This window comes from Cinclus cinclus, chromosome Z (genome assembly GCF_963662255.1).
Source record: "Cinclus cinclus chromosome Z, bCinCin1.1, whole genome shotgun sequence".
NCBI lineage: Eukaryota > Metazoa > Chordata > Aves > Passeriformes > Cinclidae > Cinclus > Cinclus cinclus.
The window spans coordinates 34,920,209-34,946,484 of NC_085084.1; the positions used below are offsets into that span (position 1 = coordinate 34,920,209).

A 26,276-nucleotide genomic window follows, 5' to 3' on the forward strand; every position below is an offset into this window, starting at 1 on the left:
CTGTTTCCCCTGAGTGCCAATCTCCCCATACTCCTTTGATCTTTTTGCTTCTGTTGACTTGCTGAAAAGGCTACTTCTCACATAAAGCAGGACTCTCTACAACTTAGAAAACTCAACTGGCCCGACTCATTTTTGAAGGTCTTAAGAAAGACCTTAAGTCTTCTTAAGTCATCAGAAAGTAGAGGGATTTTCCTTTTCTTTTTGAAATCAGCCATATACCCATGGCTCTCTGTGGCTATCAACTTCAATCCTTACATTTTCTTAATTTGCTGTCAGGTAGTCTGCTCCTGTGCTGGAGTGAGGATCCCGATCTACTCTATCCATCATCAAACAGACATACAGCACAATGCTAAAAAAAGCGAATAATGACATTGATCTTTTGTGTTATTTCTTTGCATATTCCACCTGCATAACTGCAGAGAGTGTCATGGCCTTCCTCTCATGACTCACTCTCCAAAGGCACAATTACAACTCCTATCTGCTCCAAAAGCTGGTCACAATCACATGGAAATATATGCTGAGCATCTTGTGCAGTGATTACCAGTAAGATAATGGTCTGCTGTTTTAAAACACAGATGTTTTAATATCATGGTGAAGGTCCTAATTTAAATCCTGATGATACCAAAATTTTTCTTGCATAATGGAAAAAATTGATTAAGAAAGAGGGATTAAAAGTTAAAGAAATTAAATTAGGTGGAGATAAAGGACGGTAAAGGTCTGAGATGGCAATGCCACAGGCATAAATCTTGAATCTTCTTACTTCAATATGCACCATAATGTTCCTGGAGTGGGCCAAGTGCAGAGGTTAGAGAGGAAACAGAAGAAGAGTCATTATTAAGCTGGTCTTTGTTGCCTGATTTTGTCTTCACAAGAATCAGAATGCATAAGGTCGCAGAAAGACAATGCTGAGGAGCCAGAGAGAATAACCTGGAATTTTGTCTTCCAGACTACCTGCAGTTCTCAACTGGCCCACACTCCTGTCTGTAACAAGCAAGGAAAATGACTGCCTAGTTAAACCTAGAGTGATCCAGAAGCATGACCTGTTGGAGAATATAATATAGAAGATCATCTGAGTCCCTCAGAGAGAGAAAAGAAAGCAGGGATTGAGTTAAAGCCTTTAAAGAAATTAAAATATATTAAGACACACAGACATAAAGCAGAAGTGTAACTTTTAAAGTAAGTATATTTAAGTGCCTTAAGAGAGTAAAAAGTTCTAAAGCCTAGTTAAAAGTTCAGTAACTTGGCTCCAGACATAACAAAAACATAGCAGAACATTGCTTGCATTTCTAGGTAGAACAGGCAGAACCATTTACATGAACAGATAGAACTATATAAATATATTACGTGTAAGGACTGATACTACTTTTGTACTTTAGAATTGAGTTCTGATAGGTGTAGGAAGAATGTTTTAGAATCATGTTTTTAGATGATTGGATAATTTATGAATAAAATCCCCTGTATTTAGGTGAGAAAAAAAGAGGAGGAGGAGGACTGTTGCTATTGCTGCTTCTTCTCAGGACTCTCTCTTTGCCTTTGAGACTGATGCATTCCTGCAATAAACAACTTTACAGCAACCAACGACTGCTCACCTCTTTGAAGACCCAGACCCATGAAAAGCTCGGCACATGACCAATCTTACCTCCTGCAGGTGTATGGTTTGAAGTCTTGCTCCACTCAAGAGCAGCTGTTAAATCCTTTGGCAATTGTGCACAGAAATTTTGATAGGCATTTGAAAATCCTTTTACAGGCCACAATCATAATTCATTCTTTATTTAAAAACACATGTGGAGGAAAATGAGATTGAATTCTCTTTTGTCAAAAGCATTGAAACTATTCTATTGCAAACACAGCTTAAAAATGTAACAACCTGGTAAAATAAGAACTGTTTTTGATTTTATAACTAGCAAGAAAACAATGTTACCAAGAATCTAACAATGTTGAGAAGTCAGCTGAACCAAACCTTTCCACTCTTCCTCCTCCCATGTACCCAAAACAATTTGCAAACGATGCCCTTTGCTGCAAAAACATCTATCCTGAGATAAGCCAACGTGTAATGTTATCACGGTGTGTTAGCCAAGGAAGTGTCTGTCTCAAAGAACAATGAAAATAATGTTAGTTTTGCAGTACTTTGTTACTCAAATAAATAAGTAGATAGCTGCAAAATATTAGGGATAATCTACACTACCATGTACCTTCATCGTCATGATACTGCCCTCCCCTCTGCTGTCAAATCAGAGGGAGCAGAGGAAAGGAAAACACTCTTGAGATTATGTGGTTTTCTCAGCAAAGTGGTATACTACTTTCTTTTTAAATGGGAATACCTTAACAGTGTTACTCTTCAGTAACATAAAAGAGCAGGCAGGTCCACTGTCACCTCTTCAACAAAAGTATTCGTGCGCTGTCCTGGAGAGAATTCTAAAGGCAACAGGTTACAAATCAGAAAATTGTTGGAAGCATTGCAGCATTTGAACATCCCTAACAGCTCTCTCTGCTGCTCTATTTCAGGAAATATGTGGGCACTAAAATTTGCCATTTAATTGTCAATTTCACCACAAGACCAGTCTTATAATGCAAATACTATGAAACAGTATGCAAAGCATCAAAATAAACTCTCCCTGAAATCAGAGTACAGAGACCTAAATACCTGCACTGCATAAGACAGATCCCTTGCACTTTAAGCAAATTTACAGTGGCTGTTACATGACTGCAATCTTACCTTCTCCCCTTTACTGATTACTTCTGCTGCTGCTGCTTCAGAGGAACAGAAGACAAATTCTGCAATGCCACAGAGCACAACACTCTTGCTGCTTGTTCCAAGTAAAGGTAGTTTTATTCCAGACAATAATCAGCCTGATAAACCCATTAGAAGAGCTCTGTAACTCTTCAAGGTAAAGAGAACACTGCCATAAAAAGCTGCAGAGTCATGATTATGTGTTAGTATAATTAATCTGCAATGGAAGATCCATTTTCACCATAGTAACAAAATTATGTTTGCTGGATCACTGCATTTGAGCAAGTCTGTATGGCATTAACATACAGATATATGTTTTTATATATATATGTTAGATATATACATATATATGTGTGTGTGTGTATATATATATATATATATTCTAAATTAGCTTGGAAAACCATTAGAATATTCAGAGAGCAGAAACCATAGTGCAGGTGAACAAAATGCAGCCTCTTCTGGGACAGAAGATATAGCAGGCGTTTGGCAGTGTAACAACTTAGGAACAGAAAAGAGAGTTTATTAACTCATTGAATGAACATAAGGAAAATGTATGTACATTTGTACAACACTGGAGCCTGGCCAAGTTATCAATGGAAAAGTATTCCTCCCTACTTGTTAATAGCCGTGTTCATACATACCATGAACTGACAATTTCTGGGAAATTATGTGGTTTTGGCTTTCTATGCTGAATGCACCACAGCACAGCTTTTACTTTCCTTAACTCCTGATGTCTTCAGTAACAAACATTCTAGTTGCCCATGAATTTCATAGGGACATGCTGTTCTAAGGGCACCTCTCCAGAAGGGCTGCAAGAGGCAGCAGAATGAAGCATTATCAGAAGCAGCAAGCAGCACAGTCTTGATGGTGCACTCAGAACCAGATCTCCCGTCTGCAGCACACAGATATTCCACAGTTAACTAAAAAACAGAGGCCCCATATTTTACAAAATTCACCATGACATTAACAAGCAGCTGTAGTTGACAGGTGAATATCACAAAAGAAAACTTTGTTCTTACCATGATTACCATGCTAAATTCATTTTTAGTGGGCCATTAGAAGAAATAGTCAGGCAACTTAACTCCTCACACCGCAGTCCTTATGCCCTCCAATGCAAGGTGTGCTGACTTACGAAGCTTATATATGTATGAGAATATTCTCAGTGCATATCAAGAGATTATTCATAAAAGAAAAGCAATCTCAGATTATTCTGGAAAAGGAACCAGAGTACACAGGACTTTACACTCAGAGGTAAGAGAGGTGAGAACACTTTCAAAGAAATTCCAGGTTATATCAGCAGGCAAGCACATATGGACACACATATACACACACACAGAAATTCACACACAGGCATGCAGGGAAGGCTGAGGAAAAGCTATCACTGACTGACAGGTTTTGGATGCAAGCATAATTCCAAACCAGGAACAAAACGATATAAAGAGAATTTGAATATTTTTACTGCATATGCCCCATAAAGCCTATATTTACTGTTAAAGTATAGGCCAAATATGCTTGGATTTACAAGGCACTCAAAACCTACTATTGTCTGTGCAAAAGGAGCTACTATCATTTAAACAGATTATCCAAGTATGTCATTAACAGATAAGACCTGACTCTTCAGATGCCAGGGGTTCCATCTGGTACCTGGAAATCAAAGAAAGCTTAGCCTCATTTAATTGATAATGAGTCTGGAAAACCAATAAGCAAAAGTATCTTACCTCTTTCAAAGAAAAAAAAAACCTAAGCAGAATAGTATATTAATGTCATTAGCAAAGGACAGTTACAGAAACAATCTCAAAAGATGCAATAACTTGACCTACACCAATGACTTCTGTAAGATATATTCAGGGCTCAATAAAATCTTGAAGAAAAATAAGTCAAAAAATATCAAATCCACAACTGGACCAAAAGTTTTGTAAGAGAACAAATAAAAGGATTCTTTTAAGACAAGGGTTATTTTAGCCAAAAAATAAGTTGATTTGGTCTATCATCAAATTCAGCTGAAAAAGGGAGACGCCCTGATTTCAATGGAGTAAATTTTTCTCTTTTAGGGATTAATTACAGGGTTAATACAAACTGAGTCCTTCCCTAAGTTGACACCCACCATGCAATTCTAAAACAAGGCATCAATAAGAAAGTTAATTGTTCCATTCCCTGCAGTAGCACCTCATTAATGTGAATGCTTAGATTTTTCTTGGTTGATCAATTTCAGTGGCCTCTGAAGCTGGAATAAAATCTATTTCAGCATTTTCTGGGTTCTTGCTCTTCATTCTTTTAGCTCACCCACTCATAACACCTTGGCCTGCTTGACTTTCTCTTGCAGGCATTCATTTGGCAGTTTAGCCATTTTCTGCTAGTTCAACTTAGTGCTCAGGTGTAAAGAATCATCTGGTGCCCCTGGTGTGTAACTTTTGTAAACATCTCCTCCCACTTTCAAGATCACAGAAAACTCTTAAAACTTTCCTACTGCCCTTTATTCCTTCAGGCAGTAAAGTTTCACCACACTCCTGGGAGCTAATGCTGTATATGGCTTTAGATTGAGATTGTCCATTGCTCTGAATCATGTGCTGCCTCTTATACGTTCCCAGCATCCACTGTAAGGCTTATCCAAAAGAATCTTGTGTTTCTGTCATTCACATAGTCACACGATAAAATAATTAATAACTTCTGAAAATTTAAAAGCTACTCCAAACTTTTCCTTTAAGACCACCAACATTAAAAGTGAACATTAATAGAGTTTCATGCTTCTGTTAAAAAAAAAAAAAAAGATTAACAAATAAAAAGGAAAAACCCAACTGCCCGATTCAAAATGCTGCTGATGTTAAAAAGCAAGTGAAATAGAAACTGGAAGCTTTGTGTCTATCTCTCTTGAATAGCCACATTAGAAAAAACCAAAAACAGTGTGGAGTTCAAATGTGGTATGCAGATGATAAGTTTAATGGGCATCTTTAAGCACCATTAGGTAATTTTACAGCTTGTCCCTGGCCCACAAGGGGAAATGGGCCATTAAAGATGCAGTACTAAGAAAGAACCACCTGCCAAAGCCTGCAGAGGCTGTCTGGTTGAATTAGTGGCCGGGGTCTGCAGCTGAGAGACTTCACACTTATGTCTATTTCCATCTCAATCAACAGGAATTAACAACAGGAAGTTTAAAAAATAAAGCAGTGTCCATTTTGCTCTGGAAAGAGTATTGGAAGTTCCCCCAGGAAGGCAAACTACTTGCCTTTTTGGGATCATATTCTGATCCATAGATTGATTGTCAAAACTTTAGTCATTGGGTAACAGAATTGGTAGTGGAAGATAACAGCTTTGAATTCTTATCTGGCTGAATAAATCTAGATCAGATGAATATATACACCATAGAGGAGAATGCTGGGAACATATAGCAGCCAAGAGGAGAGAAAACATAAACAAGAGAAATATATCATTTGCTCTATTCTAGAAGAAAATATTGTGAAGAAAAAGAAAAGTAAAAATAATCTGTAACTAGCAAGCCTGATCTTCAATATTCTAGTTTTCTTAGTCTATTACAATGAAGGCAATTTTCAGTTTTAAATAATTTAAAATTTATCTGTGATTTGATTCATAATCTGTATTTCCATCCTATCTTTTTCTCTTTGCCTACAGGACATATCATCCAAATGTATTTTCTGAACAAGTAAGTGTGCACAAGTATCTATACTCTGAGAGGTTTTACAGAAACAGTTTTTGCTTGCCACACCTTCTGTCATCCCTCCCCAGAGCCACCTACCTGTGTCTCCCAGCAGCTGTCGGCTACACTGCCTCAAGGGGTTTTGGAAGAAGGGGGTTGACATCTACCAGATACAGCAGAGAACATTTCAGCAGGTCAGATTCAAGCTAGTTTGCTATCTAGGGTTATACCACAAAATGCAATTCAAAATGCACATCAGAAATTGTAACACTTGTTCTAAGTGATAGTATTATAAATATTGATGGAATGGTTGGATGACTGCAAATGAAGGGACACAGGCTTTTAAGGAAGGAGAGGCAGGCACGGTGATGTGGATAATAACCTGCTGCATGAGAGCATTTGAAATGCAGCTCTGCCTTGGGGCAGTACAGGAGTCAGTGAAGAGCTTCTGCATCAAGATTAGTGGGCAGACCAACATGGGCACTGCTTTGGTGGGAACGTGCTATGGTTGGCCGACTCAGGAAAATGTTGGTAATGCCTTCAGCAAATAAGTGAAAGTTTAAGAGTAACAGCCTCTGGTCCTCAAGGGAAGCCTTAACACCCTTAAGATCTACTGGAACTACAGTGCAGCAGGACTCAAGTAATCCAGGATACTTCTTGAGTGCATTGCAACCTTTGAGAATACACAGTGGAGGAGCCACGAATGAAAGGTGCTCAGCCAAGTCTGATACTTAAAAAGATGGAAGAATGTTGGGAAACACGGAAGTTAGAGGCTGCCTTGGCTGCAGTGACTAAAAAGTGGTGGAGGGGAGACCCTAAAAGGTGATAGGAAGGCAAAAATCAAGACTACAGCCTTGGTTTACACAAAAGGACATTTCCATCTCTTTAGGGGTCTGCTTGGAAGAATGCCAAGAGATAAAATCCTGTGTAGAAGAAGGTTCCAGTAGGGCTGGCTGATATGAAAGGATCACCTCCTGGAGCTCAAGAAAGGTCTGTCCAGACGAGTATGAAATCAAGCAGGATGATCTTCCAGGAGGCCTGCATGGATGTGCAATGAGCATATCACTCCTAACAGGAGCTGAATCTAGCAAGGTACATGAACAGCAACAATAAAGGATTTTACAAGTAAACAAACTGCAAAAAAAACCCAAAGGAAAGTATGAGTCTGTTGCTTAATGGAGCATGGGAACTAGTGACAAATGGCACAGAAAAGCCAGAGCCTTCCTAGGCTCAGTCTTTTCTAATAAGACTGGCCTTTAGAAATTCAAGGCATCTAAGACCACAGGGAAAATATGGAAAAAAGAATAATTACCCTCTGTGGAGGAGAACAGACTTAGCAGAAGGTTAAGCATATTTGATATGCATAAATTCATGGGGCCTGAAGGGATGCACCTGAAAAGTGCTGAGGGAACTGTTACTGCAAGGCCACTCTTGATTCCCTTTGAAAGGTCACAGTGGTTGAGGGATGATCCTAGAAACAGGGAGAAAGCGAAGACCACTTCCATCTTTAAGAAGGATGAGTTGGAAATGTGGGGAACTCCAGGACACAGAGCCTCACCTCAGTCTCTGGGAAGCTGCTGGAAGAAATTCTTCCTTAAACACATTATCAAATACATGAAGGACAAGAAGTTTATTGAGAGCAGTCAGTATGAGGAGAAAACACACTTCTCCAACTTGATAGCTTTTACAATGAGGTCACTAGCTAGGCTGATAAAATGGGGAGATCAGCTGGTATTGTTTACTTGACTCCAGCAAAATCTGTCTCTGCCATCACAGATAAGCTGACAAAGTGAGGGTTAGAAAAGTGGACAATGACATGGATTGAAAATGGGCTGAGCTGCTGGGCCCAAAGAGTTACTACCAGTGGCTTGCAATCCAGTTGGAGGCAAGTCAGTACCTGTGTATCTCAAGGCTCAGTACTGGGGCCAATACTGTTTAACCTCTCCATTAGTGACCTGGGATACTGGGTCAGAGTACACCCTCAGAAAGTTTGCAGATGACATAATTCTGGGAGGAGTGACTGATTAATCATATGGTGCAGTGTTGTTCAGAGGGACCTAAACAGGTTGGAAAAATAGGCAGAGAGAAATCTCATTTAAGTTCATCATGGGTAAATGCACAGTATTACTCCTGGGGAGGAACAACTGAGGCACAGTACATTCTGGCAGCTGAGTAGCTGGAAAGCAGTTTTGTTGAGGAGGATATTTGGGTTCTGGCAGATCAAGCTGACCATAAGTGAACAGTATGCTCTCAGAGTGAAAAAGGCCAATAGAGTCCTCGGCTGCATTAAGAAGAACGTTAGCAGCAGGACAAAGGAGGTGATCCTTCCCTCTACTCTGCCCTGGTGAGGCTACACCTGAATACTTGGTCCTGTTCTGGGTTCCTCAGTAGAAGAAAGGCATGGATTTAATTGGAAAGTGTCAAGTGCAGGACCCCAGAGATAATGGATGAAGTAGCTATAACATCTCTTGTATGTAGAGAGGCTCAGAGGCAGGACTCCTCACTTTGAAAATAGAACATTCTAGGGATCTTATCTATGTGTATGAGTACCTGATGAGAAAGAATGAAGACAAGGAGGCCGATTCTTCTCCATAGTCCAGCCAACACGACAAGAGACAACTGGCACAAATTAAGACATGAAATACCACTTGATCACAACAAAATGATTTTTTGCTCTGAAGGTAGTCAAGAACTGGAACAGGTTGCCCATAAAGGTTGTGGAATCTTCATCCATGTACTGAACAACTGGCTCTACAGGGACCTACTTTGAGCAGGGAAGTTGGACCAGATGATCTCAAGAGGTCTTTTCCAGCCCAAATTATTCTGTGACTCTCTAATTTTGTCTAATAGTCCCAAATGTGAGGATTAGTATCAGAAAGCTCACTGCTTTACCACTCTGCACTCACAGCCTTTAAGGAGCACCTTCACACTAGAGCTGCTAGGCTGTGATTTAAACATGATCACTCTAGGAGGTGAGGAGGCCTGTTCCCATCAGCCTGGATTTGTACTGTACAGCTCCCATCTGGACTTGTACAGCTGTAGGAGTACTTTGACAGCGTAACTTAGGTACCAGACCTAGACCAAATGCTACTGATTGCAGGTATCTTGACAGGTTGACAGAGCAATCCCTTCCCCAAGAGCAAGAGAGGAACGGATGCACACTTGCACTTCCATCCAACAGCACAGCCTAGAGACTGGAAACAGATTCAGGGACACAGCTTAGGTACATACTCAACCCGGTACCTAGGTGAAGGCAGAATATGTCTGACACCCAATAGTTTGTTTTCTCATTGCTGGAAGAGCAAAAGCTAGTTATTACTGGAAACATTTGTAAATATCTATCTTGTAGTCTGGGGCCAGAAATCTAGCAGGTGACAGTTTACATTATTAAAACATGTAACACATAATAAGATTGAAAAGGACTTTAGTTCAAAAATTTCATATTCCAAAAATCAAACTAATAAGAGAAATGGGGACTCTGAATTCTCTAAAGGAACAGTATTCTAATAAGACCTTTAAATCCATTTGTGGCCTCCATGGCTATATATCCCCATGATGCTGAAAGGAGCTACAGCTCATTAGTTGTTGCTATTTCCAGTGAGCTTTTATGTGTTTAACTCCAGGATAAAGCAAGAGTTGAAATACCTTTCAAAAGTGGCAGTACTATTTTTCCATGATCTCTGCAGCTGCCTGACACAGAACTTTTTGTCAAAGCAGAAATCCAATTTTGTTGTCCCAACAGAGTTTGGTGCACTATAGTAGTACTGGTGTATGTCTGAGGATCCCACCCGCTCAAGAAATTTTCTGTGACCTTTAGGACAGTTTTGGCTTCCACTAACTGCAAGTGGTAGAAAGAACTGCTTTGTGTTTTTTCACCTATTTTTTGTTTTGGCCGACACACTCTGAAATACTTCCAATGACAGAAATCATTAGTTTAATGCTCCCACTTATGCCATAAAGAATCAGCCTGTCTTAGGTTTTATAAAATATTCAGGTTTTAGATTCAAAAATTTCACTGGAAGTCAATGATATTTAGAGCCTGACTCTGCTTCCCTCATGTTTATGAAACCAGGCCTGATGATAAAAAATGTCAGAAATTGCACTACCAACAAAACAGGATCCTGAGACAATAAATATAGCTTTTGTTAATTAGCCCTATAAAAACACACATACAGAAAAGCCTGATGAAAAATTCAAGGAAGGTCCTGTTGTCACCAGCATTAACTTTGAGAATTAAAAGATTTTTACAGTTTATTTAAAGAGCAACTGTAAAGACATATTGTAAATGGAATGAAAAGAAGTTTTGTGTGTTTTAACAGCTGAGGCCTTATAATATGAGACATGATAGGGCAAGCTTGGGCAGATGACAGGAGAGATGAACAAGGAAAACCTTCTTTTAGCTAAGGCTATAGTCTATGTGATAATTTTTGCATCTTGAATATATACATCACTTGTGGTACTGTCAAACTTCTCAGCTCACACCCAAGCAGCTGAATCTTTAGAAAGATGTCCTCAGTGTCCTGTCCTATCTGCAGAGACACAAACTACAAAAACCCTAAACTTTATCACAATGCTGGTGGCAAATGTCCACACAAGTGAATAACTTTAGCTTTTTGAGTCAACAAATTTCAGCTGTGTTTGGGTTTTTCTCTGATTTTCTCTTTCTGCTGTCGGTTTCTCAGAAGACAATTATATAACTATGTATTTCTTTTTATTCTTTTTTTTTTCTTTTAATTTTTAGTTTCTTGATACTTTTTGCTGTGCCTCGGGACATTTACAAATGTATGCAATCTCTGCGGCAAAAATGTATCTTGTTAGTTAACTCATACTCAATGCCAGGCAAAGCACAACCTCAGTACTAAATCAGCATTGTTTTTTGCTCAAAAATTTTGGGTCTGGATGTGACTGCTACTGTGACATAAAACGTTTTCAACATATGCCTGTCCAAAGACAAGTTATCAACTGCTCTTTTCTTTGCCAGGAAAATTCATGGGCAGAAATTCTCAATGCAGCCCAAAACAGTATAAAATTGAAATGCATATAACAGGGAGTCACTGTGAAGATAAAACAGCAAGATTATAATTTGTGAGATTTTCATTCTTACCAGAATCTTCCAAGCCAGAGAATATTTTGACACCTATGAGACAATGTCTATCATGTGAATTGCTGGAAACTGGGAAATAGCATCTTTCCCTTTTCTTACATTCTTCTCCAATGAACGTCCCCTGTTTGGCTGAAGGGACCCTTGCTTTGACCTTTACACCCTTCCTTCAGCAGATTCTGCATTTAAAAGCCAGGGATCTGGAATCAAATGTACAAGGAAGTATAATCTTGTAGGTTCTGAGTAAACAAACAGCTAGACGAGATCTTTCTGTTTGATCTTCAATTTTAATTCCCCCAGAAACTTCATAAAGCATTCTCCTGGAGGGCTAGAAATGCATGGAATTGGGAATCTTTCTAAAGCCTTTCAGTTTTCATTCTCTTTGCTCTAAATGTATATAGAGAGCTAGGAGTTTAAGAGCAGATTAATGGTACCCTTTGTATCACTGACACTACCATGTGTTTGTGACCTGTTTCTGGATCCACAATCAAACCACCATGCAATTCAAGAAAAATATTTTTTACTTAGAATTTCCTACCTGAACAGCTACTTATACACTATGTAGACTACTTTGAGCACATGAGATCTGGCCTTCAATTTGACAAGTGAAATAGTAACATTTATCATGCCTTACAGAGCTCTTGAGCAGCTACATCTCATTAAAAAAAGCAAACAAAACCAAGCCCTAAAATTCCAGAAGAAAGGCAGTCACGGTACACAACTAGTTTTAAAGCATATAAATTCTAAACAGATGTATTTTTATAATGCCTAAATATTCATCGCCACTTTTCTAAAAGATATTATGTCATCCAACATGTGGTTTGGATATGTTTCTGCTGCTGAGCATTATAGCCAGCTTCAGGGATTTGTCTATTAGAGGACTAAGTACTTCTCTGTTACTTCTGGTTAGAGTCAATGCTGTACAAATAACAATCATTATTATTTCACTACACTAATGTTGACAGTATACATTTATTGGTAAACTATGTTTCTCAGTTCACCTGAACATCAGCTTTTTAAAAGAAAAGATACTTCTTTCCATATCCAGATGGGAGGTTAGTCTATCAAAGACATGCTGTTCATTTTCTTCCCTTCTCCTCTCCAACTATTACTTGACTTTGATTATTCCCTTCTTGATTATCTGATTCCTGCTGATTACTTAGCAATCATCCTTTTGTTTCTAAATAAGCCAGAGTGCCACTGATTCACATTTAAGAGAAGAAAATACAAGTTTCTGCTGTATATTTTCAAGCATATGAAATGCAACTACCTTCCTGAATTCCTAGACATGATTCACTGTGAGATGGAAAGAAATAAAAAATCCCCAGTATCAGCACTGTCGGTAAAGCCTGTTACAGTCCATACTGTTGCTGAGATGTTCTGAGCATTTGTCAGGTCTCTTCTAATCTTTGAGTTTCCTGCGAATGTTATTTTCTGCTTAGTCATACAAAACAGTCACTGAACAGGTATCACATATGCCCCCTATTCCAAGGATTCTAAGCATGACACAGAGGATTTTCCAAGTGAAGCAGACTTCTGGAAACGCTACAGAGATCTGTGTTTCTAGGAAATTCCTATAACCATTTGCACATGAAGGAACCAATTGCCATGGTAAATAATCTGCTGGACAGCATCTTGAGTGAGTCTTCAAGAAAAAGGGAACAATTTAAGCCTTGGCTTTTGTGGTTTTACTCTACTTGGAAACAATTCTTTTAGGCTAAATGTGTAATAAAAAAATATGTAATGACTTGGGTTTTCATATAAACAGTGTCAGGCACTGAAAATTATTTTTTATTTCCACTGTCATTAATATGCATATGTAAGTTTTGTTGCACTGTAACTGAAGAATTTGTACTGTAAGGGTTGTTTTTTTCCTGTGACACAGAGCTCACAACTGAGCCCAAGAATGACTATCAGTCTGCAGAGCCTTTCTCTGGGGAGCCTGTCATTCATGTGAGTTAAAGCACAACAACAGCTGCCTGCCATCTCTCAGTCACTGCTTAGGTACATGGAGCCTGCACTGAATATTTGGGTAGGAGAAATAAAGTTTATTGCTTCGATACAGCTTGCGCAGACCTATCCAGGTAAGGTAACAGAGAAGGCAACTATTTACATAACTCCTTTTACACGTCAGATCTGTTTTGTAGTTCAAGCACTTGTCCTGTCACAGATACATCTAAAAGACTGGCCTTCATCTTTTGGGCTTGAATGCCAAAAGGCATTCAGGATGCACATTTTGTTTCCTGTTGCACTGCAAGCAGTTTCTGGAATGGGTTGGTTGATGGGTTTCAGTCAAAACTGCTCAGCTTACAGCCAGTTACAATGTTAAGAAGAAAATGAAAGAGAATGATTAAATTCCAGATTATGTTGTACATCTGTGCAATTACAGTCAAATAGAAAATAGATTTTCTAGATTTTTGGTGGGTAACAGCTCTGCGTGGAGGCAACTTGCAGGCAGACTGGAGACTGCAAATGAACTTCTACAGGGCTTAGATACCATGACCTGTGAAGTTGTACACATGCCATGAGCAGCCACAGGACGGTTGTTTAAGGACCAAGAAAACAAGTCACATATAAAGGCCAGCACCAGTGGACTGAGAAAACACAACTCACAATTATCAAGGACTCACCAACAGTTAACACTCACTACCTGCAGACATGCTTTATATTGGTCATATTTATAAAAGTGTTTGCATTGCAGCTCTGAAAATCCAAGGCTTCCACTTTGATTTTTCCAGGACATTGAAAATGTTTATGAGAACATTTTATGCTTTCTTGGATAGACCCATAGAAACAGGAAGGAATAACCTACCAAAGCTTCTACATTTGGTTGAGGTTTTCTGAAGTCAGGCAGTACCCCAGCACACAACAGGTTTTCATGCTAGAACTAGAGCACAAATTTGCCCTATCAAAGCATGGAGTATAAGCTGGCCAACATCCATTTTTGTTGAGTTGTTCTAGTGTTTTCATTTATTTTATTTTCTACCACTCAGTGTGGATCTATGTATACTTCAAAAACTTTTCTGCTATTTATATGTGAAGATTCCATTAGCTAGGTTGTTGTAGAAAACATGTCTTGGGAGTATTATAGTACAACCACCTAATGTGAACAATTCTATACTCAAACCCTATTTTTGACAGGAAAACAAATGTCCATTTGCTCATTACAGGAACATTAAATGAAGAAATGTGTTTTACAGCAGTGCCACTAGTATTTGTGTACACAGCACCAGCTGTGAATCCTGTGTGGTCCTAACAGTTTGGCACCTATGACAAAGGCACAAGCAAGGTCTTCTCCATTAGTGAAGCAATGATGACTCAAGCCTTCTTTCAAGAGTAATTCAGCTATTCCTGAATGTAGCACATAAACTAAAATCTGTTCAATTTTAATGAAAGGCTGAAATACTCCATCACAGTCTCATGGAAATATATGGCAAGCCTTGCCCCCCTTGCTAAGGACAATGGGACAGTGAATAAGGAGGAGGTTTGGGTGTACTGTAGAGAAGTTTTCTACCAAAATGAACATTGTCCTCAACAGTTCAAAGACTGACAGTGCTGCAAGACTGACGTCTGCTTTTTCTTTTCTTCTAGCTCCTAAGCAACTTTATATGCTCATATTCAGGGTTGCATGCATTTACATTTTACAAAAACAAAATGGCAACTGTTGTCCTTCCCATTAAAGTTATCTGTTAAGGTCCCAGGCCTCTCACAACCCTTAATAATCAATACACTAGAAGAAATACAGCTACATTTCTTAAGATCACATCATAGTCAAGATTTCAAGTTGTCTGCCTCAAAATACTGAGTAACTAAGGAACAGAGTACTGACAATCCTCTGCATGAGGGACTACAGCGGCCCACATACCACAAAAATTGTGAATACAACAACTACAGATCTAAAGGGAAGCCACTCAGAATCTTTGAAATAAACTCCCTTTCAGAATGACCCCCATCTTTTGGTATAGCCTTAACACATGCAAACACAGTCATGAAGAAAAGAAATACATAAGATGCAGTCATGTCAACAAGGACTAATCATGCTATGTGCAGCACTACAAGTGAGTGTTCAGCTGAAAACACTGACCATACTAATATGATGAACAAAAAACTATCCTAGCAGAGACCATACCAAAAAAGCTTTTCTCTTGAAATTATTTTTCTTCCTGTAATCTCTTGCTGACTTTTTTCCTATAAGCATGTAAAGCTCCTCAAGGCAGAGAACTTCTGCAGAGCTAGGCACAGAAATGTACTAATACAGTTATATTTTAATGGCAAACACACAAGTGACTTCATCACTCTTATAAATAATTATGTTTAAAAAGTTTGGTGGTTTTTCTCTGTGGCATTATCAGAATGAACACTGTACTTACAAATGTTTCAGGTTATCTGAGTATATAATTCTTGGTCTTGTGTTTAAAGATAAAAGAATAATGAAATTATTTATGTTTGAAAAGACCCTTAAGTCTTTTCAAACCCCAAGTTGACCCCCAAGTCATCATAAACCTAACACTGTGAAGTCCATCACTAAGACATGTGCCAAAGAGACTACATGGCATCTACTTGTCATTTAAATATCTCCAGATGACTCAACCATTTCTCTGGGCAGCCTGTTCTAATGCTTAACAATGCTTTTAATGGAATAATTTTTCCCAATATCCACTCGAAACTCCTCCTAACACGACATAAGGCTATTTTCTCTTGTCCAGTCACTGACTACCTGGGAGCAGAGGCTGACCTTCGGCTGGCTACAATCTCCTGTCAGGTGGCTGTAGGGAGCAATGCCCCTCTCAGACTCCTTTTCTCCAGAGTAAACACTCCCAGCTCCCTCAGCCCTCCACATAAGACCTACACTCCAGAATCTTCACCAGCCTTGTTGCCCTTCTCTGAAATCGCTCCAGCACCTCAGTGTCCTTCTTGTAGGGAGGGATCCAGAACCAGGGACAGGACTCAAGGTGGGCCTCACCAGTGCCCTGGTCCTGCTGGCCACACCAGTTTTGATACAAAGACTCACACATGGCTTTTAGCTGCACAGTGCTTTTTTTTATCCCTGTATTTTCTACAATAAAGGACATGAGAACTTAATTTAAAAACAATTAATAAGCTTTCTCCTGCCTAAAGTTTCTGATTTTGCTCCATTTTCATACTGTAAGTGAATTTAGAAAAATTCTGTTTGAAAGAGGATGTAGAAATTTAAAAATAGTATGGATGTTTCTGTCTGAAGCAAAGGTCTTCTCCTGGATTTAGGCCTTCCAAAAGTTCCCTAAGAGCCAACTAAGTGGGACTCCAGCCATTCAACAGTGAAGTCAAATTGAGGTTGTAGTTTAAGCAAATTAGGACTAAATTATTTTATCTTCATGTCTCTATGACCACACTTCATTGTAATGATGATTACCATATATCTGGTACAGCTGATGATGCCCTTTCCTACATCTCTTCCCTTGTCCAGACTGTGCATAAAACATGCCCCCAAAAGTAACAGTGTTGTCCTCAGAAGACTGACCTTAAGGATGAAAATACATTTCTCAAAGTAGGAAATTACCATGAATTTTCTACAATATTTCTGAGCTTAAACAATAACTTCAATTTGGCAAGAAAAACATAAACAAAAAGTAATCGCTAAGAAAATTTATTCCTGTGAATCTTATTTTGTTTGTGTTACAAACAAGGAATCAGCAAAGTCATTATAATATGCAAATTCTTCTCCTACACACATTCTGCCTTGCGGCCTGTGACACAAAGTCTTTTTTTATAAGGTTTCACATAAGAAGCTATTGTTCTTGTTCCTCAGAGGAAGGAATTCACACATCACTGCAGAATGCAGAGTACTCAGTTCACAAAAACTCACTTTCCAAGGTAAAGCATGTTCCAGGTATCATATTTCCTAACTTTTTGAGCTGGGCAAAAGCTCAACCCCAGAATGCCTACTTAAACACTGTAGATATTGGCTGTGCTGTGAAGGTGGGTAAAGAGAAGAGGTCACAAGTTCAGTTAGGGTAGAAATTGTGGTCATGGCATTGCTGATTCTCTGAGAGATTAATTTAAGGAGTGTCCCACAATATATGTAATGACAATGTGCTGGAAAGCTGAATCCCTCAAGAACAAGGGAGATGGCAGATACTGGAAAAACCACCCCACTTCCCACATGGCACACCACTTCTGGCAAGTATATGTACTTCTTTCTTCCTCCAAAAACAGCATCAGACTGACCAGAGATACTGAAACCTTTCCAGAGCCAGAAAACACATCCCTCTCCTCTCAAGTTTTCCCTCCACCACCATTCATGCCACCACTTCAGTTGATTTCATTTTTTATTCCCTCAAGTTTGAGAAATGGAGAACGGAGGAAGAAAGCCACTGAGACTTGCTTTTATAGTCTGTTAGCAAAAGTGCTTTTAAAAAAGCCCCTAATGACTACCATAATACTGAAAATACATCACACAGGGCATCAGAATCCCAGTACACATTCTCCAGGTGAGACAGCATTCCTTCGTGCCAGCAGTGCCAAATCCTTCTCATGGAAAAGCAGGGAATACACTAATTGATTTACACTTACTTTCTACTGCACATTTTCTTCTATCGTCAGAACTAGACTGAAGAATGGCATAATTCATATGAGCTGGTAGCGGACCTTTATGCACCTCAAATGTAGCAACAGACCAAAAGGGTACACTGAGGAAGGCATGTGGAAAATATAACAATGATATGGCTTGGGGACTGTCTAGACTACTCCCAAGCTTCAGCTCCTGTTCTTGTATAAGTAGAATACCTAAACTAATCAAGGCATTTTAAATATCAGATACAAATAGGGAGTCAAATTTCTCCAAGACATAATCAGTCAGCAAGAAAGTAATGCAATACTAAGAAGACCAGATACCTAGCTTCTAAACTGCATCATCTACCATCCAGATGGACTTAATTCAACTTTCATCAGTCTCTTGTGATGATGCTCTTGAAGCATGCAGGTTTGTGGGCTGGTTCATTTGCCAGCTTAGGTTACTTGGAATCACCTGTTAGACCCTGAACCAAAGGGACAGGAAAAAGGTGCAAGGAGGAGGAAGCTCAGATGTGTAATATAGCACTAAAATATCTACCCAATATTTTCCAAGTACATATGTTTCAAGACACCAAATTCTCTAAGAGGATAGCTGTGCTGGTGCTGTAACATACACATAAGTATAGAATTCATAAAGTTTAATGACTGGATAAAAGCTGCAGCCATAGAACAGGGTGTGTCTTGCAGAATTTTCTTTATTTCATTGACACAAAGATTAATTCAAAGCTCTTGGCAGGCATATCCATGTTGAAGGAGTGATCAGGAAAGGGAAGCAACAGGGACAAGCAGGTAAGCTTTACAAAATAAAACCTCCTATGGACCAAATTCATCAATAGTGGGACTGGTGCAAAGATCAATCAGAAAGGATTGTTTGGATTTTGCATTAGTCTTCAGGTGGTAGACTACAGCTGTACGCATCCAACACTGGAACAGCCAGCAATCTTACCCCTCCTTTTGGTCCTTGGCAAAGCTTTGTCTTTAAAAGAAGGAAACAAACCAGCTATAGGGATTGTGTATTTTTTATTGCAGGGTGGGTGTCATGAAACAATGGCAGTTCCTAGATAGTACAATTGCAACAGCTGCAGAAAAAAAAAAGAAAAACAAGTATATGCAGGAAATGCCAGCATACTCTACTTTGCCCACACTATGGACACTTCCTCATACTTCAGAAGAGGAATAAGACAGACATAACTGTAAGAAAAGGTTAGTGATGTCAAATATGCTCCCCACATTTCTACAGGCTGTATTGTGAAGGGACCTTTGCTCAGAAAAAGTAGTTGAGCATTGTCTATTCACATCCACCAGTCATCTGCTCTCCTGTTGCTTCAGAAAAGTGTCTCAAGCAGTAACTACTGTTATTGGATACAGATCTAGAAAAATTCTACCAAAGTACTGGTAGGAAACCATAGAAAAATTTTAATCATGTCCACAGGGGCCCTCCAGAATTTTGGTCTTCGGTTTTAGGGGCATTGTGGTGACATACTTGGCTCCTTTCTTTGAAAGCAGCGTCACACACATGCTCTGTGCAAAAAGTGAAGCTGCTAGCTACCAAAATTTACTAGTCAAACATAGAACAGCTGAAGTATTGATAAAGACACATTAATTTTTCAGCTGAAGCCCTAGTCTTTAAATATGTTCTAAGAATTTTTTTTTTTGATCAGCCACAACTAGGCTATTTGATTACAATAATAACTTCTTAGATCCTCCTATACAAAAACTCTCATAGCTTAAAAGTGATTTTGTACTTCCTTTAAATGTTAAGCTGTGGTTTCCTAAACTATTTAATCAGATTTTAATCAATTTAGCTTTTTTAGTTCCTTAGACAGCCTGGCAGTGCTGAAATTGGAATTAAGAATCACAGAATAATTAAGGCTAGCACTGATTTTGGGAATCCTGCATCCCATCAGATCAGATTGCTCAGGGCTTTATTCTGCCTGGTCTTGAAAACCCTGAAGGATGGAGATGGCACAACCAGCGTTCTCTCTCAACTACTTTATTTTCTTCACTGGGAAAAAAAAAATATGTCAAGCCAGAAAAGAAATCAAATTTCTGTTAATTTCATCAACATTTTCTATTGTTTGACCATCTTCTCATTTCAATCTGTGGACCTGATGAAGTAATTGTGTTGATGTTAATTGGCCTGTGTTATGCTGGAGCTGAGATTAGAATAAGTGACATAATGCCCTGTGGTCTTAAATTTCTCATCTCTTTCCCAGTTACTCTTATAACAGAAAACCCCTCAGCATTCCATTCACTGAAAATCCAAAGAAGACATAATTACTCTCATTTTAAGGCTCCAGTGAGTACAGGAAAGAACCTTAAGTAAATTAATTTATCATGTTTGGGAATCATGATTTAAAGGGAGCACAGAAGCATAGAGCTGCTTTCTTTCTTAGCTCCTTTTTTGACATTGCCAAAACTCATATGGTGAAAGCTGCCAATTACAGTTCAACAAAAAGTGCATCTGTTCCAAGGATCTACTGCTTTCCACTCCAAATTATTTCTTCAGACTGTATACTCAAATGTGAGAAATATATTCCTTGAAAAGTGTTAAACAGTGAGACTAGTCCCTTAAGTCCCCTTAGTCCCTAAGGAGCAACTAGTATTTATCAAAGAATTTACTCTAAAGCTACATAAACCACAAGCACATTAAAGAATTCATACTGGGGATGGATAGCTTCACTGTAGTGGCTGAGCAGGCATACAGACTCTCTTCTGTTCTATTACTGCATTCTCACCCGCTCAGAACTGAGACAGATCTCTATGTGGTTACCTACAGAGCTTGTTTCCAGAGCTGTCAGCCACTTAACCCACTTAAATAGATAAAGAAATTGATAATAATGGAAATAATATAAATAACATAATCGTGTCTGCAATCCTTTACAGACTGTGAGGCCATTTTAAAAAAACATTCCTTCAAGTTTTGCTATACAAGGAAGTGGTCTTGATATTCAGCAACCATTTTATCACCTGCACACAATTTTTGACAGCTCTGTTTCCATACTATCAGCTTCCTATAAGTGCTAGAGTGGTTAAGGGAAGAGGCTCTTTGCCAGAAAATGAATAAACCAGAAGGACAGGGGAAAGCAGAGGGGAAATACCAGACCACAGGTTGACTGGTAAGAGGCCAGAGGCCTCTGTGCCTGTATAAACACTGACAAGGTTAAATATAACATTTATAACAGTTTATAACTCAATTGCATCTGGTTTTTTTTTTTTTTTTGTTTTTGCTTTTGTGTGTGTGGTGGTTTTTTTCTTTTTTTTATTTTTTGTTTTGGTTTGTTTGTTTTTTTTTAAACCACAGAGGAACACCACCACAACAAAATGAAGATCCCACCAAACTGGGCTATCCCTACTCTGAAATTATTTCCCTTGAAACTAATTCCTCAGTGAAAGCTGCACTTAATCATAGTTCTTGAAATCCTTCTAGATAGCTTGCATGAGATATGACAAATAAAAGAAGAAAAGTTTAATAGGATTAAGCTGAGAAAACTGTGTTTAGTGTTTCTGTGAACAGCTCTTATTAATATAATCTCATCATCAAACTTCCTTGCTAATGGAAAAGTCATCCCAAATACCATTCACTCCACATGTATTTTTCTTTTCCAGAACAATTATCTTTAGACTAGAAAGATTCAAAGCAATTAAACTATTTTTAAGTTACAATCACTCAACACTTTAAAACTGCTGACGTATTAGCAAGGTCGTACATAAGCCTGTTTTGTTTTCTAAGTATATAATCTTTCAAGATTTATTTCAGCTGCTTTGAAGAACAAACAACTGTGATATTCATTGCCATTAATTTGAATGAATGGAAATAGAGATTGTAATTGGTATACTATGCCTATAGTACATCTAACCAAAGGCTGCTGCAGAACAGGTAGAAGCAAACAGTAACTAACACAGCAACAAAGGTTCCCTCTCTGATCACCTGTGACATGCAGAACAGGTAACAATACATCAGCTCAGTGACAGCATGTCATTCAAAGATTTATAAGCAGTGCTGAGATAGGTTGAGAGGTAGTATCACATCCAAATATGGGAACTGATGTGAAAATCAACCAAAAAGATTATTTTGAAAGGCAATGTACCCCAGGAACAGATCCAAACTTCCCTCTGACTGTTCTGAGTCCCTAAGAAGAGACTTGCCCACATAAGAGATACCCAAAATTCAACACAGTATATATCTGCTCCTGAATTGAAAGATCTAAAGCATCCCAAACAATTTTATCAACAGTGCCATACAAAAAGTGGCAAATCAAAAAGATAACAAGAAGTATGCAGGGTGCCAGCACAGTATCTGCAACAAAGGCTGAAGAGGAGGTGAGAAAGGAATAGGGCTACAAGTGCGGCTCTAATATTGCTCTAAAGGTATCTGTAGAATCTCTTTATAGGACCATCCAATCATCTCAGTCTGTGATATGAATATGGCACAGTCAGTAGTCAATTCAGAGCAGAGCAAAGATTTTCATGGAATCAAGATTTCCTGTTTGGACTTTTACCAGAGTCCAGCACCTCTTTAGAGACCAGAATTCTTTCCCCTTCTTCAGTTTCTTCATGTTTGATTTAATCAACAACAGCAGAAGCTGCTGGGAGGAGAAGTAGATGGAGAATATTTACTGATTTTGTTCTTAGCTTACAACAGGTAAACCATCAAAGTTCCTTCAGAGCTATCTTTTTACAAATATAATGGGGGTGCATCTAGAGCTAAATTCTTGTGTGTTAGAGATTATTAGTTGGTTCAGGAAAACCCATCAGCACACCAGTGTGCTGCCTGCTCCCTATATCTGCTGACAGAAAACACTTCCTACATATGCAAACCACAATAAAATAGAACAATATTGGAATAATCCAAGGTGGAAACTTGGTATAACAAAAGCCTGTAGAAATACTAGTGGAAGCAAAATCACCTATTTCTCTGCACCTTCAACCAATCTTGGACTCCAAAAACTATTTACCCGGAAGAAACAAAAAGCAACAAATGCTTGAGGAATCAAATCCATTTTTCAATGCACAAAATATATGATACTGCTTACTCTGATATCCTCCTGCTGGTAGTGTTGTCAAAATCCAGATTAAAAATGTAGTCAATACATACTTTGTACCTATTAGAGTAGAACAGAAAATTGATAGAAACTATGAAATGAACCACAGGTTCGTTCAGATAAATAGCCATCAAGTCCAAGAGTAAGGTATTTCAAAAGTCTGGAAAGACTCTTAGACACAGCCTCTTGAGGTATCATCTACCAATTAGTCATAGGCCCCAGCTGCCTATGAACTCTGAAATATTGGGCTGAGCTAATCTAAATATATGACATTCTTCTTGTTTGTTATTCATTTGGGCCAACTAATATACAACAACTTACATTTCTTACAGCAAGCTCCTAGCTCTTCCACGTGAAAGCAGTAAATAAGGACCCATTAATTAAAACTGCTGAAAATCATGCAAGTACATAATATTTTTAAAGTATCACTTTTTTGCTGTTGTACACAGCCACAGCTAAATATTTATGCTGTCTACACTACACAATGCACTCTTCCACTTTCAGCAAGGACTTCAACCTACTGTGCCACTCTTCAGAGAGAATATTATAAAAGGAGATTTGTGAAGCTGTTAAAAGCTCTCTCATCTGGGCTGTCTGCTTAAACAATAGCAATGCTTATTAGTTATATGTAGCACTGAAAACAGTACTTTGGAGAATAATTCACTTTACAAGTTGTAAGTTTTGGACAAGAAATCAAGAGAGGGTGGGAGGGCTAAGTTCACTGCGTTCCTGACTGTCCACTGTCTTGTACAGAGATGTATACACTATGAGAGCACTCTGCTTTCCATCCATTCTGTATCTAAGTAGCCAGAAAAAGTGCAAAGCCATACAAATTTGATTAGCTTTCAAGAAGGTATCAATACAATGTTGATCACCCTCAGTGATTAACCTGAGAGGCTCATCAGGCACAAACATTTAAGGCTAACAAACACTATCGTACCCTAGCAACCACAGTTAACATTTCATACACTGCGTAATATTTCTGTTCCCTCCTCCTCCCCACCTGCTGTTCAACAGCTTTAATGTCCCTGAATACTTGGTAAGAGAACATGCATAGTACAAGAATGAAAGGGAGTTTATGCTTTAGGACTTCTTCCTTACACTTACCTACACTTGTAGGAAATATATCTTCATTGTTGATTTGCACCTCGATCCAGTCCATGAGAAGATTCATATATTGGGGTGCTGGCAATGCTGTGGGTTTCTTGTACTTCAGGTCATCTTGCCACCGGTACTCATACTTGGGGCCTCCAGACATCACTGGACAGGTCCTCTCCGTGCAGAACTCACAGATAGTTCCATAAATGAGGTTGATCCTATTGAAGAAGTCAACAACGTGAACAGCCACCCAGTCATTCTGATCTTCTCCATTGGGCAACTGCACAGCTGCTTTCAAGTCCACGCCTGAGTTGAGAGATGCTTGCGCTCGTTTGTGAAGTTCAAACCTCTGGGTTCCAGGTTCAAACTTGCGCTTTGGGCGGAAAGTCTTGTCTTTACTAAAGACTTGCTTGAGTGCTATGGACATGTCTGCTAATCTTCTGCACTGCAGCAGCTGGCAGGAAAGCACGTCTGAGATTTATTATAAGTATCTGAAAACAGCTGCTCTCTATCACAGGCTTTCCAGACCCCACTCTTTTTTCCCAGAGAAACTTGTATCAACTTCAGAGCAATTTATTAGCTCTTCCTCTTGAAAGCCTCCCTGAAAGGCTTCATTTCCCTAAAGATATAAAAACAACACACATCAATGGCAAGCTCAAGTCTGGTTCTTTCAGTTTGCTACTGCTTTACCTGAATTTTCCAGCAATTATTAGCTTTAAAAAGTGCCCAACCTCTAACCTGAAGATTCAATTTTTTTAAAAGTGCCTCATTTTTTTAAGTATTAAGGAATTAACTTCTCTGTTCTTTTTTAAATATGTGCCCAAATAGAGGCTCTTAAGTTATAAAGATGGGAATTCAAGAAATCTTGTATGATTTTCAAATTTTAAAACCAGCTTTTTCACTTTGCTACATTTTTACAGTCATTGCATAACATTAAAAATGTTCATATTAGTTCAGTAGAAAAAATACTTTGTGACAATTTAGAATCTTTATCTAACTGCTCCTAAAGCTATCAATGGGGCCTCTAAGCATTTGACATAGATTCAGCACTCATCTCTGTGGGAGAAAGAAATCAACAAGCAAAACTGACCCATATTTGTTCTTTGTTTTAAATTAATGGGGTGTTTGCTTTTGCAAACCGCATAGAACCTATTAAGAAAGATAACTACAGTATTGCACAGAAATAATTCCTGTTTCCCACAAAACTGGATGGAGATTGCTACTTTCATTGACCCACCTTTGAAAATTCAGTAGTTGACTTAGATGTCTATTGGATTGTGTAGAACTATTAATTGTGAAGTGGCCACTTTTTATAGCTCTATTAATCTTCTTTACAGGGGAATACTTGGCATTGTTCTTATGAAAGCAACAGCATGGACTTGGTGTTATTCCATCTAACCTAAGCTGGCAATGGAATGGTTTCAACAGTAAGCCTGACTGAACAAGGAACTTACAGCATTACAGTTTGTTTGCTCTCACATACATATATATATATATATATATATATATATATATATATATATATATATATATACATATACACACATGAAAAATAGTGTATTATCACTAAACGTATACACTTAAGAGTGACAGGATAGATACATGCTGTTTCAATTAGACTTTTGTTTTTGAACTGAAGATTTTATTAATAAATATAGAGAATAAACATTTCATTTGGTGCAATACTTAATTAACATAACAGGTGTTAAACCTGCACAGCAATACCCAAATCCTCCCCTATCAGTGATCAATTTTTGTGGGATTATCTGTGTTCCATTGTTTCCCTTAAGAGAAATCATGTCCATGAAAATTTTACTTGGCAGTGTGTGCCTAGACCTAAATTCTTCTTAAGACAGTTGCCTGAGGCTTTGTTGAGGAGCAAAAGCAAAGAGAAAAAGATGTTGCTTTCTTGTTAATAACCACAAGAAAGCAACACCAACCTTAGCAAAGAGAAATCTGGCGTTCTAGACTCTGTGTCCACATAATAGGATGTAAGTGCCATAAAACATCCTCTTCCAAATATGTGAAAGACTAACATGCAAGCTAATATGCTGGCAATCAACAGTCACACAGAGTCAGCAAAGTGCTTGCTTTAAC

General features: G+C 38.5%; 1 protein-coding gene across 1 annotated transcript in view; it reads right to left on the reverse strand.

The window, feature by feature from the left end:
- MOB3B (MOB kinase activator 3B) overlaps positions 1-24,606 on the reverse strand; it is a 35,741-nt gene extending 11,135 nt beyond the window's left edge. The window contains exon 1 of the mRNA XM_062513884.1: positions 24,189-24,606. Coding sequence (XP_062369868.1) covers positions 24,189-24,606 — 418 coding nt within the window. The remainder of the gene's footprint in view (positions 1-24,188) is intronic.
- Between the last annotated feature and the right edge of the window lie 1,670 nt (positions 24,607-26,276).